At 51.6% G+C, this 12199-nt stretch overlaps 6 protein-coding genes across 6 annotated transcripts; 3 read left to right on the forward strand and 3 right to left on the reverse strand.

Moving 5' to 3' along the window:
• Positions 1-652: 652 nt before the first annotated feature.
• P174DRAFT_455181 (putative MFS transporter) lies at positions 653-2562 on the reverse strand (the record flags this gene model as incomplete). Its single annotated transcript, XM_024829295.1, has 7 exons — positions 653-938; positions 984-1084; positions 1131-1250; positions 1295-1556; positions 1608-1846; positions 1890-2050; positions 2094-2562. The coding sequence occupies 7 exons, from the start codon at positions 2560-2562 to the stop codon at positions 710-712; spliced, it is 1581 nt and encodes a 526-aa protein (XP_024677547.1). The 3' UTR covers positions 653-709.
• Positions 2563-2842: 280 nt separating this feature from the next.
• On the forward strand, positions 2843-4220 carry P174DRAFT_446055 (Gfo/Idh/MocA family protein). Its single transcript, XM_024828485.1, has one exon. The coding sequence runs from the start codon at positions 2884-2886 to the stop codon at positions 4168-4170; it is 1287 nt and encodes a 428-aa protein (XP_024677548.1). The 5' UTR covers positions 2843-2883; the 3' UTR covers positions 4171-4220.
• Positions 4221-4801: 581 nt separating this feature from the next.
• P174DRAFT_464686 (putative MFS multidrug transporter) lies at positions 4802-6532 on the forward strand (the record flags this gene model as incomplete). The annotated part of the gene is made up of 4 exons (XM_024830433.1): positions 4802-5013; positions 5244-5573; positions 5621-5967; positions 6084-6532. 4 exons carry the CDS (start codon positions 4802-4804, stop codon positions 6530-6532), a joined length of 1338 nt encoding a protein of 445 aa, XP_024677549.1.
• Positions 6533-6678: 146 nt separating this feature from the next.
• On the reverse strand, positions 6679-7962 carry P174DRAFT_379444 (uncharacterized protein; the record flags this gene model as incomplete). The annotated part of the gene is made up of 2 exons (XM_024822915.1): positions 6679-7128; positions 7222-7962. The coding sequence occupies 2 exons, from the start codon at positions 7960-7962 to the stop codon at positions 6679-6681; spliced, it is 1191 nt and encodes a 396-aa protein (XP_024677550.1).
• A 933-nt stretch (positions 7963-8895) lies between these two features.
• On the reverse strand, positions 8896-9544 carry P174DRAFT_60757 (uncharacterized protein). Its single transcript, XM_024832402.1, has 2 exons — positions 9311-9544; positions 8896-9252 (listed from the first exon to the last, which is right to left on the reverse strand). Exons 1-2 carry the CDS (start codon positions 9439-9441, stop codon positions 9069-9071), a joined length of 315 nt encoding a protein of 104 aa, XP_024677551.1. The 5' UTR covers positions 9442-9544; the 3' UTR covers positions 8896-9068.
• A 1190-nt stretch (positions 9545-10734) lies between these two features.
• On the forward strand, positions 10735-11433 carry P174DRAFT_60773 (uncharacterized protein). Its single transcript, XM_024832403.1, has one exon. The coding sequence runs from the start codon at positions 11009-11011 to the stop codon at positions 11375-11377; it is 369 nt and encodes a 122-aa protein (XP_024677552.1). The 5' UTR covers positions 10735-11008; the 3' UTR covers positions 11378-11433.
• Positions 11434-12199: the final 766 nt, after the last annotated feature.

The following is a 12199-nucleotide window of genomic DNA, read 5'->3' on the forward strand; positions in this document are numbered from 1 at the left end:
CCTGTCTTCAGGTCAACATCCGGGTCAGCTACAGCTGCCACTTCGAGAAAGACTCCACAAAGCTCTTCCAGTAGCAACGACCCTGGTAAAATCGCGGCTAGTTCAACATCTCATAGCCCAACGGGTACACATTCGGAATCAAGGCCATCCGCATCTGTATTACTTTTTACAGGCGCGGCAAGTCCCCGGACGGTGTCGTCTCACTGGAGTCTTTTGGCGCTAGTGTTTGGAGTCGCGCGCTTCCACGTCTGAGGTTCTGGTGAAAAAGTCGATTTTGAGGATATTTCCATTGAGATTTGTGTTTCTTAGATATCCAGGTAGATTGTCTGTGCTTTTTGTAATAATATAGTGCTGTTTTGAGATTACTAGTACTCGTCACCAATGTATATTCAGGGCATTTAGGGATGTGCCGTTCTTCCGCATGTTGAACTGACATGATCAGGACCTTTTCCTGTGGACAGGCCATTGTTTCGTTAAGATTTTTAAATTGGGAATGTCTTCCACTCGAGAACGGAATCTGTTTATCTTCTCTGCTCCTATTGAATGCATCCATTTCTCTCTACCATGAGGGGACCTAAGCCCAAACAGGGAAGTCTGGGGAATGCTTGGCATTCTGGGCGGAGACTAAGCCAAATTAGGAACATAGCATCATGGTCTCTCCGGTGACATATCGGTAGTTGGCATCAAGAATTCCAGACAAAATAGATGATCAATACACATAGATAAAATCCTCATTCTTTAAATCCGTGGTGTCAGAGAAGCCCTTATCCTCCGTCGGAGCCGGTGGCGCAGGAGCGACCTCCTCCAGTTCTAGGGCCTTACCCTCCAGATGCTTCTTGCTGAGCATGGACTCATCCACAATGTGAGCAGACTTGCCTAGTTCACGTCTCCTCTTTGCCTGTTTCCTGTTCAGGTACACCAGGTACAGGCTCGTCAATCTGGCCAGTCAGTTAGCAGTCCCTGAAGGGTGGAGAGCCACATACATAGAAAAGCCTGCTACGATAACAAACATAATCAGATTGGAAATCAACCCGGGTCGATAGAGCGGTGCCTGTGACGTGGAATAGAGTTGGGGACCAATGACCTATGCGCGTTAGCACCCTCTGCAAACTGATCAGGGGCAGACATACGTTTCCCGCACACATTCCCACCAAGACCACGGCCGAAGTGCATTTCCTCTTCGTATCGCCTGCGGTATTCTGCGCCTCCCAGGCGTATATCAATGGTGTGATGGCCGCCAGGCACGATACCTGTCTCGTCAGCTCTGCCTCTTGATTATTAGAGGATAACCAACCAGGTAGTATCCGAACAAGAGCACCCCTTTCTGCTCCCTCGGGACAACAATCATGAGCAAGGTCCCGACGGCCGCGATGAACGCAAACCCCACGATGACCAGACCCTTGCGCTGGAATCGAGTGGCTAGCCATCCCCCGCCAATGATGGCGATGATCTGAATAACGCCAAAGGGGATGTTAAAGAGGATGGTTTCGAAGCTGTTATACCCAAAGGACTTGATGATGAGGTTGCCGAATGTACTGATGCCTCCGCTTGGGATTCTGCGGTACGTTAGCACGAGTCGCGAGTCCACCCTCTCATGGACAACGTACGATATCGACACGACGAGAAAAAACCAGCACCACGTTTTGAGATCGTAGAATGTCTCCCAGACGTGGTCCCACCGCCATTCCCGCGAAATGATCCCCATCTGGTTGGCGCGCAGCCGCTCGACAGCAATCACTTTCTCACGGTCGCTGAGACATTTCGCTTCCATGGGAGAGTCGGGCATGAAGATGAAAATGAGGAAGGAGTAGGCGACTGTCAGGAGACCGCAGAACATGAAGATGATCTACCCATTAGTCTTTGTCATTGACAAGGGAGCAGAGTGGTACCTGGTATGAGAATAGACTGTCGCTGTGGATATGGCCCAGCCCGTAGGTGAACAAGCTGCCGACGATAAAGGTCACGCCGTTCATTCCGTTCCAAAAGGCTGTCCGGAGTGTCTGCTCGCCTCGTCTCCACCACATTTGCGTGACGGCCACGCAGGAAGGGGCTAAACGTGTTAACATGGAACGGGAATTGGTTGGGAGAAATACCGATCATGGCTTCAAACGCGCCCAGAGTGAATCTTAACCCTAGCAAACTGGGAAAGTTGGTGCAAGCGGCCATGATAGCAAGGGAGCTTCCCCAGAGAAGCACCGCCGACCCGATTAGCTTCCCCGTGGGCAATTTGACTAGTAGCAACGCGGCAATAGGCTGCATCACCAGCTGCGCCAGGTACAAAATCGACCCCAGCCAGGAGTACTGCTTGCCGTGGAGGTTTGCATCCTCCACGATGCCAAAGATGGAAACATACGAGAGGGACGATTTGTCGAGCTGCTGGAAGAAGTATGCTCCTAACAGCAAAGGGAGGACGCGCCGGTCGATCCGTCTCAGCACGGCTTTCTCCTCCTCCACTGTAAACGTTCGGTCTTCGTTTACGGTGGCCAGGAACTGGGCCGCTTTCTCCTTAATGGGGTCATTGCGGGTGTTTGGAACCGCAGTGATATGGTCGTCCTGCGCCATTTGTTTGTCCTTCCGTTGCTTATGTTGCATTCCAGTATTCGTTCCGCCTTATATATTGGCGGTGCCAAGAGCCATTCCTGTCTGTATACTTCTTGGCGATCTACATTTACCCCAGACTGTCAAATCCCCCGCAGTTTAGTGTGTTCTGATTTATGGAAAATCCATTCAGCCTGAACGTTGTCCCTTGGGTATGTGTGCGGGGTGTAGATCTCGGGCTATCTCACCCCGAAGTTATATACATTGTCTTTCCTCTTTTCCTTGACCCCATCACACGAGTCCATCAGACCAAAATCAAACGAATTAAACCAGATAAACACGGACATGAAGAAATACGCTCTCATCGGCACCGGCGGCCGCGCCATGTTCTTTTACACGGCCATCGTGCGCGACTTTCCCACCACCGCGCAACTGGTCGCCTTTTGCGACACCAACACTACGCGGATGGCATACGCCAACAGTCGGCTGGAGGCGCTCGGCCACGCGCCAATCCCCACCTACCTCGCCAGCGACTTCGACAAGATGATTGCAGATACCAAACCGGACGAGATCATCGTAACGACCATCGACCGCACGCACCACCAGTACATCATCCGCGCGCTCGAGCTCGGCTGCAACGTCATCACCGAAAAGCCCATGACGATCGACGCGCCGCGCTGCCTGGCCATCATCGACGCCGTGGAGCGCACGCAGCGCCAGGTCCGAGTGACGTTCAACTACCGGTACGCGCCGCACAACAGCAAGATCGCGGCGCTGCTGGCCTCCGACGCAATCGGGGATGTCCACTCCGTGCACTTTGAGTGGATGCTCAACACGTCGCATGGCGCCGACTATTTCCGGCGGTGGCACCGCGATAAGCGCAACAGCGGCGGATTACTCGTGCACAAGTCGACGCATCACTTCGACCTGGTGAATTTCTGGCTGCGGACGAGGCCGGCGAGCGTTGTCGCGATGGGGGATCTGCGGTTCTACGGGAAGGAGAACGCGGAGCGCCGGGGGGAGACGCGGTTCTATGCCCGGGCGAGAGGGAGCGAGGTCGCTAGGTCGGACCCGTTTGCGCTCGATCTGGAAGGTAATGCGCAGCTGAAGGCCCTGTATGCGGATGCGGAGCACGAGGATGGGTATTACCGCGACCAGAGCGTGTTTGGCGATGGGGTCAGTATCGAGGATACAATGGGGGTGATGGTGCGGTATGAGAGTGGCGCGGTCCTGACGTATAGCCTGACGGCGTATGCACCCTGGGAAGGGTTCCGGGTGATGTTCAACGGGAGCAAGGGACGGCTGGAGGTGGAAGTGGTGGAGCAGTCGTATGTTAATTCGAGTGGGGAGCAGGCGATGGAGGGCGCGTTGGAGAGTATGACGATTCTCCTGCGGCCCATGTTCGGGAAGCCTGTTGAGATTGAAGTTCCGACGGGTCAGGGAGGGCATGGTGGGGGGGATCCCCAGCTGCTGAAGGACTTGTTTGGTGGTGAGGCTATAGAGGATCCGTTGAAACGGGCTGCGACGCATGTCGATGGGGCATGGTCGGTTGCTACGGGTATTGCTGCGAATGAGTCGATGCGCCGGGGGCAGGTTGTACGCGTTGATGAGTTGATGAAGTTGCCAGTCTAGAGAATTACTATATTACAGGGCTTATTATCGATTTATATTGGTTGCTCGCTGTCCTTTCCATCGCCATGCCTTTATATTCATAGCTTCGCGACAAAGCATCGATAGCGATGCCGTAGGACAGAGCATGGGGGTTATTCCTATGCTAAGTCGCGACAAACAAGGGATGATCACGTCTGCTCGGAATATTCCCAACCTGCTTGAGGGATAGTTGATCACACTCTCCCCACATTCCTGGCTGACGACAGTCAGGCAAGGGAGACGATGCAGTCAAATCTCCGACTGCTCTGCTTTTCAGCATGTTCGTCTGTTCCATGCATAATATCAACCAACAGCAACGACGCGTAACCTCATCGTCTCGGGATTCAACAGCATTACAGAGATGAGAAGAAATCTCAATCACGTAGGCCTATGACCTCACATTATACCAAATGGTGTGACTCTGGACAAGTCCAAGTATAGCAAAGGTTATCTGAGGAATCCAGAGAACGAGCCTCTATTGGCAGGGACGTCAATCAAGGGAGGAGCTTAGGAAAGAGCTCACCTGCTATGACGAAGGTCTGCCCGAGGCAATGATGGAATAAATGTCTGCTCCTCATGGCCTTCCTTTCCTCCTCCATCTCTCAGTGACACCATGTCTCAGATCGTGGAATCCAAAGAACTTTGCGTGGCGCCCTCGCCCATCGACGAGGGTCTTTTTCAGCAGCAGTTGGACCTCCAAGGTCTCAAGCTCACTCCAGATGGATTCGTGCATTGGAAACCGGGCAACAAGCGACACCCACGCAACTGGTCGAAGCTGCGAAAGGCCCACGATGTATCAGTCATTTTGTTGCTGGAGATGTTCACGTATGTTGGTCTTTTTGTACACCTGGGCGAGGACTGACAATTCGCAGGACTTTGGTCAGTGCAGCAGGAGTATGTCACTCAACTGATGGTATGAGCATCGCTGACCCGACAGTCTGCCGCGGCCAATGCCTCCCACAAGGAATTCAATATTAGCAAGACCCTGTCGATTTTTCTCTTCGTGCCGATGTACGTGACCCGTCCTTTAACTCGGACACAGCTAACCGGTGTAGGTACCTCATCGGGCAAGGAATCGGCAGCATCGTCTTCCCTCCGTACTCCGAGGCCTTTGGACGCAAGAAATTGTATATAGTCAGTACGGCGATGTACAGTCTGTCGTGCATTATAATCGCCATTGTACCATCCGTCACTGGAGTGGTTGTCGGACGTCTGCTCAGCGGGTTCTTGTCGGCTATTCCTACCAATGTAGTGGCTGGAAGCATTGAAGACATGTTCAACGCAAAAGACCGGATATGGTTCCTGTCGTTGTGGATGATGCTGGCTCCGTGGGGTCTGGCATTGGGACCGATCTACAGCACATACATCATTTACGCCTTAAATTGGTATATGTTTCCCGGCACTGGCTGAAAACAGTACTGACTGCGTCCAGGAGATGGGTGTTTTACGTAGCAGCCATCGTCACCGGCTTCATCGCGTGTCTCCTGCTCGGCATCCGTGAATCTCGACCTCCCCTCCTCCTCGACCAGGAAGTCCGCCATCTGTGCCAGGTCCTCGGCAAGGAAACCCAGATCGTGGTGCAAAGCCTCAACCCAGACCGGATCCCCGACCTGCGCACCTTCTTCACCATGGCCCTCTTCCGCCCCATCTACCTCTTCTTCACCGAACCCATTATCTTCCTCGTATCAATCATCAGCGCCATCCCCTTCACTCTCATCTATATGTTCACCGACGCCCTCCCCCCAATCTACCAATCCTTCGGCATGACCCCACCCACTCGTGCCTCCCCTTCCTCGGCCTCGGCCTCGGCTGCATGCTCGGCATGCTCACCCGTATCCACGACTACAAGCTCATCGTCTCCCACCACCGCCAGCGCCTCCCCCTCCGCCCCGAAGACAAGCTCCTCGGCTTCATGATCGGCGCCCCCGTCTTCGCCCTCGGCCTGTGGCTCTTCGCCTGGACCATCCCCCCTGCGATCACATCCGTCCACTGGATGGTCTCCACCGTCGCCCTCGTGGCCATCGGGTACGCAGCAACCGAGTTCGGCTCCGTCCTGACTGGCTATCTCGCAGATAGCTACCTCAGCTACGCGGCCAGCGGGTTCGCGGCGCAGACGATCCTGCGGACGAGTATGAGCGCGGCGTTCCCGCTGTTTGCGCCGGCGATGTTTGGCTCGCTTGGTGCGAATGGCGCGGTCAGTGTGCTGGCGGCGATTGCGACGGTGTTTTGTCTCGTGCCGCCGTTGTTTGCGCGGTTCGGGGAGCGGATTCGTGCCAAGAGTCGCTTTGCGAGGTATAGTTTGGATGTGTATAATCGGATTACGGTTGATGAGGAGGGTTTCTAGCGGTGTATCTACGGCGTGATTGGTCATTGGTGTCTATACGAGTAGTGGTCAGTGAATTAGTGAGGTATTTGGATAGATCGGATGAAGACTCTGTGCATGGTTCGGACATACCCAAGCTCTGTCCCAAGTTGGTAGTGTCTATTCCGCTAACTAGGTAATCCCCTTCGCCAGGCTGCTTCTGGCCACTGCACGATTTCAGCCCCAGAGTCTGTCTCCGTAGCTGGCAATTTCCCTGCCATATTCCTCAAGCGCATCCACACCGACGCAAAGAGTGACGGGTCCTTCTCCCCTTGTGCAAGCACGCCCTCCTCTCTCAATATCCGCTGGCGCTCCTCCCAGGCTGGTCGGTGATACTCTACAATGGCAGATCCCGCCAACGCCATGATCACAGCGACCCATGGACCCCATTGTCCCACAGCATACGGCGGTTCGCTGGTAGGGATGTCATTGTGGAGATGTATGAAAACCTCATTCAGGACGATGACGACCGCACAGGCACTTGACAACAGACCAGTCATCAACCCCGGCCGGCCGCGCTTCTGACCACCAGCCAACTTCTTCTGGGCCATCGATTGCCTCTGTTTTGCGTAGCGGCGCTGTTTCGGCAGGAGGTCGCTTCTTGCAAGGGTCCTGTTTGCTGAGCGGAGTATGCGTTCCAGCTCGCCCTTTGTGTAGTAGCGTGGCGTCACGAGGAGACGGTAGAGTGAGACCACCGCTCCGAGGAATATCGAGAGGCAGATTGAGGCTGCTAATAATCTGAACCTCTGAATGGATACCGTGCCAGCTGGTACCACGCGAATGTCGCTCGGGTCTCGAAAGACCTGTCGTGTCCTGAAGCAGGCGTACGTGCAGTTGAACAGCAGCAAATCCAATTGTGCCGTGCTCGTCAGCAGTATAGGTTCTGTGGTGTCGGCCCCATCACTCGGTATAGATGTACATCTCTCCTCGCCGGGATAGTCTCTCAACATCGCCACAACGGCACAGACTGTGCCAACCACCATCAGTAACCCCCAGTATTGGAACACCGGGCGAGCCGGCGATTCGCGCAGCAGTTCAGACCCATGGAAGAATACAGTCACGACCAAGCTTCCCACGCTGACGATGGCAAAAATCCCAAGACAATCCAGATCAAGCAGAGAATCACGCGATATGCCTGCCAGAATGGTTGCATGGACGGCGGCTGATGCGGCGTAGGTCATGGCCGCACCTAGCGCACCAGCCACCAACCATGGCGTCTTGCGACTGACGATGGAGAAAAGGAGCAGGCCATAGTAGAGGACTCGCTGGAGAAGGGCATATTGCCCGCTGATTGGGTAGACGCATTCTATCCGACCCTCGCCTAGTGTCGCATTGTACTGAAGGAGACTACTAGCTGATGCTGCGGGGACGATTGTCAGGAGCCATGGCACCAGGATAGCCGGGGTAAGCATCTCGCCGAGTCCTCAATCCTCATTTGGCATTCAACCTTTGCCAATGGTGGACAGTGATCGGCAAGTCGTGGTTATATGCTCTTGGGGAGCTGACGTCGGCCACATATTGCTTTTTCGTGATCCGGGTTTCTATTCGACGCCTCGTCTTGCTGTGATTTCTTCTACGAGATGAGGCTTGCCGTACCATCCAATGAGCTTGTTGCAACAGAGCTACATTAGGATTATTATGAAAACATTTAGAAACCCCCCTTTTGCCGCTAGAATCACCGCTTTTCGTTTCTAACTATTCTGCCACTTCAACGCCTGCGTACGCGATTTGATTCTATTCCAATACACATCTAGATGGCGCGATCTAAGGAGCTTACACCTACTGTTCGTGCTCGAATCTGCGAGTTACATGATATTGGATGGGTATACAAGCGTATTCATACGCGACATCCCCAGATACCTCTCTCTACCATCCAATATACTATTCAAAAACAGAATCAACGTAATGATCAGCAATCCTTACCCCGAAGTGGTCGTCCAAAAGCCTTAACTAGTGAGCAACAGAATTATCTACTTGATCTTGCAACTAAGGATCCTCATATTAAGACGCGTGAGCTGCAGATTGCAGTTGATACCTCCCCATGAAAGGACACGTTTCGTCGACTATTCCGGAGTCTACATATGCGTAAATGGAAGCAACGAAATCGACCAGAAATTAAAGAAGAGAAAATGCTATTAAGCGTTTACAATGGGCTCAGTCTAATGCAGATTCAGGCTATGGTCTGGCCACCATACTCCCCTGGTCTGAATCCAATCAAGAATCTATGGGCAAAAAGAGCAGATGCTGGGGGAGGACATGTTATGGTGTCCTTGCTTATATGAGTAGGGTAAGGGGGGTTGAAAGTCCCGATTCTCAGAGTGCCGAGAATCCCCTAGTACAAACGTAGAAATCATGACACAAATGGAATTATACCATTGCTGATATACTATTTCAATACACTTCCCATGTGCCGGTCCCAGAAACACTTATGGCCGACTCACAGGACATTTGGAGAGGACCGTCAAATTTTGGGCCGTTCTTGATCGTGAGCGTCACGTTGTCGGTTCCGATCGTCCCGTCAAAATCTCTCTCGCCAGTCAACTGTGCCATTGTGGAATATTCCATTGTAGCGTCGTCGGTAGAGCAATCCTTGACAGATGGGTTCAAGTGGCCGGAGAATTAATAATATCATCAATGATGAAAACAGCATTGAATTTGGGGCCATATCCCATGGTTTTGAAAAATCCGCGTGCAGTACGCATCTGGCCAAATAATATGTCAGCCAAGGCTATATTTGACGTTGCTTAAACATTGGTTTACCTTGCTTTAGACGTAAATTCAAGTGAATCGTGTATGGTCTTGATGAGTATATGGAAGGGAAGTATGTAGAAAAGTGAAGGGAGGTCCTGCGTCAAAGATAAGTTAATAAAGACTGCAAAATGTGCCTCCATCTTCCGCCTTGTGACGTCTCTCGGTTATCTACTACATATGCAATCTCCTAACAGCAGCTAATAATGGCCTGCCTGGCTGCTGAGTCGACAATAGGCGAGCATGGAGCTGCATCAGTTAGCGTAATCAGCCTCTATCCAGCTGCCTCAAATTTCGTACGACGCGACCGGCCATGGGGGGCAGTATGCAGGACACTATTTGTGCAGAGTTATTTGAAGCTAAGCGGTGGAGAACTCAGGCCGCAGCTAGCGGCAACCTTGGTGGTTACTGAAGGTATCCTCTGGTTAATATATGTGGGTGGGTATGTAGTGTGTGCTGGCTGCATAGACCTTTCTCTCTGCTCCACGCTCGGGCCTCGCTCGGGGCAATAAAGAACAGTTCAAGAAGGCATAATATTATAAGCCAACAAATTTATACATATAAATTCTAAGTGTGCATTCCACAGGTAGCAAGTGCAGTATGTATAGTAGCATATAACTTGCCTGAAAGTAATACATGGCAATTGAAGCACCGTCCACAGCGGAGAATTTGATCATCTTAACTTTAGTGCGAAGCCGTGTCTGTTTTCCAAACCTTATCTAATGATGGGAGATCTAATATGAACTCGACTAGAACATTTTGCCTCCGGGGGCTGAGCTGTGCCCTAGCAAGTTCCAATATAGGCAACCGCACTCTTGCGGCCAAGATTAGAGGCATCCATGGAGCAGCAAACCCCAACTCTCTCTTAACAGACGGCGCAGACATCGCAGGACGCATTTAATGGTTCAGTTTGTTCGGCCTCGGTTGGTTTGACCGTTCCACGTCGGATCAGCGCAACACGAGGCACACACAGCCTTGCGGAGGCAAGTTGCACACTCCTGACTCATGAGTCTCGACACCTCGTATAGAAGCCTGAGCTGCCTGTTAGCAGATCAGCACCGCCACAACAGTGCATTGAAGTAAATTCTCTCCCTGCTGATTTCCGATTTCCGCTCCTGGTGGGGTTAGACATGGAATACTATGGTATAGTCCAGCGGATCAGAGAGTCAGTAACTGTGAATCAAAACACCCAGCGAGGTGGGGCACAGGGCCATAATTCGCGGCTCGCCCGGGATGGCGGCTCACCTGCGAATTACATTATCGCTTTTTCGTGATCTGGGTTTCTACTCGACGCCTCGTCTTGCTGTGATTTCCTCTACGAGCTGAGGCTTGCTGTACTATTCCAATGAGCTTGTTGCGGCAGAGCTACATTGGGATTATTATGAAATCAGTATCATGTACACGTAGAGTGCGCCACCTTGCCATTACGAGGGACAGATCTGTAGGCAGATATGGTGATATTAGAAAGAACAATGTTGCGTTTGAAAACCTTTATCCTAAATCTAATATCTCAAATATCGGAGGTCAAAGCTCCGGTAGACGACCTCCCTTTTCATCAATAATATCTGGATCGACGTCGTCACAAGCCAAGAGGGCCTGATCACTTAGTGCAACTTTGGACTATCAACGGCTGGGTATACTAGGGAGGTGACAGAGAAGGAGATTATAGTTCTCGTTATCTAATAATAAACAAAGGCTAACAGGTTTTCAATGATCTTCACAACCCTGATCTCCCTGCCATTGTCATGTTGTGATTGCGAACCGCTGGTAATAGAGAGTGTCCATCTGCTTCACCGGACAACGAAGGACTCGATGAACATCGCGTCTGACCGTAATTGCAGCGATGTCGTTGTCAACTTGGATAAAGCTTGTGAGCCAAAAGCAATGACAGCAATAATACTGAGTGTCCTCGTCTCCCCATGGGAACTGCAAGCGACGTCGAGGAGTCATTCTATCGCGAAGCATGCAAAATTTCCTGTGAGAAAACCTTTAATGTCCTGTCTCTTAACAGCGTCGCGGCTGAGCCACCAGTCCCGGAAAGTCAACATATATCACACCTATTCAGGGGTTGACAACTGATGAGTATGTCCTCCGACCCGATGAGTGGTAATTCCCCGAAGCCTGGCGACTCGTATATCCTCGAACAATGTTTCGACAGAAAGACTCTCCGGAGGGCTAGAAGGCACTCTTCTCAGTTCAGACAGGTCGACATCCCTGTCAGTCGGCAACTGCGTTTATGCAGCTCGGCAGTGCCATCAGTGACTTGCGCTGGATTGAACTTCGCGTTTGCGCCAGGAGAAGATAGAAATTACTCGATCAGAATGCAAATAATGCTTTTCCTCCTACTCTTGGTCTGTTGATCTTGGGTTCGGGACGACTTAAGTGATTCATTAACACCCTCGGCGGTTAGTTTGGTGAGATTCCAGTGGCAGACTAGCCTGGATTATCGTCCATGCACGGTTGTCTATTGAGGATTCCATTATTCTGTCGTGTCTACCAATGATAGTTGAACTGCTGCATAAGGCATGCACATCCAGAGTCGGTGAGCACTTCACAAAAGTAAGGTATACACTTCTGCTAAAGGGGTCTATGGTACTCTCCTGATCAAGCGCAAGCAAATGGTTATCAGCTATTTCGTGAGGGCTTACATACATCCATCCGTAACTGTTCCAAAAAGACTGTGCCTACGATAGAATGTATATCGAACAATATATAAACAAATTTCAAGAAATCAATGAGATGCCGTCAGAGTCAAGCATGCAGGCATGACTTTGCAACCTTAACTAAGCTATACGACACAAGGAGGCAGAGACTTCATTGTGCTTCTTCTGCCCAGTTGGTTATTACTACCAGAAACACCTCAACCGCAGCTCTCTGCAGAGAAAGTAGACCTTTCTGTTC

Source organism: Aspergillus novofumigatus (genome assembly GCF_002847465.1).
Source record: "Aspergillus novofumigatus IBT 16806 chromosome Unknown P174scaffold_11, whole genome shotgun sequence".
NCBI classification, from domain to species: Eukaryota; Fungi; Ascomycota; class Eurotiomycetes; order Eurotiales; family Aspergillaceae; genus Aspergillus; species Aspergillus novofumigatus.

Excerpts from the sequence above, each read along its gene's own strand:
- P174DRAFT_446055 (XM_024828485.1), top strand. The coding sequence starts at position 2,884 with ATGAAGAAATACGCTCTCATCGGCACCGGCGGCCGCGCCATGTTCTTT.
- P174DRAFT_60757 (XM_024832402.1), bottom strand. The coding sequence starts at position 9,441 with ATGGAGGCACATTTTGCAGTCTTTATTAACTTATCTTTGACGCAGGAC. Across the intron at positions 9,253-9,310 it reads GAATTTACGTCTAAAGCAAG|ATGCGTACTGCACGCGGATT; the intron begins GTAAACCAATGT and ends TTATTTGGCCAG.
- P174DRAFT_60773 (XM_024832403.1), top strand. The coding sequence starts at position 11,009 with ATGATCTTCACAACCCTGATCTCCCTGCCATTGTCATGTTGTGATTGC.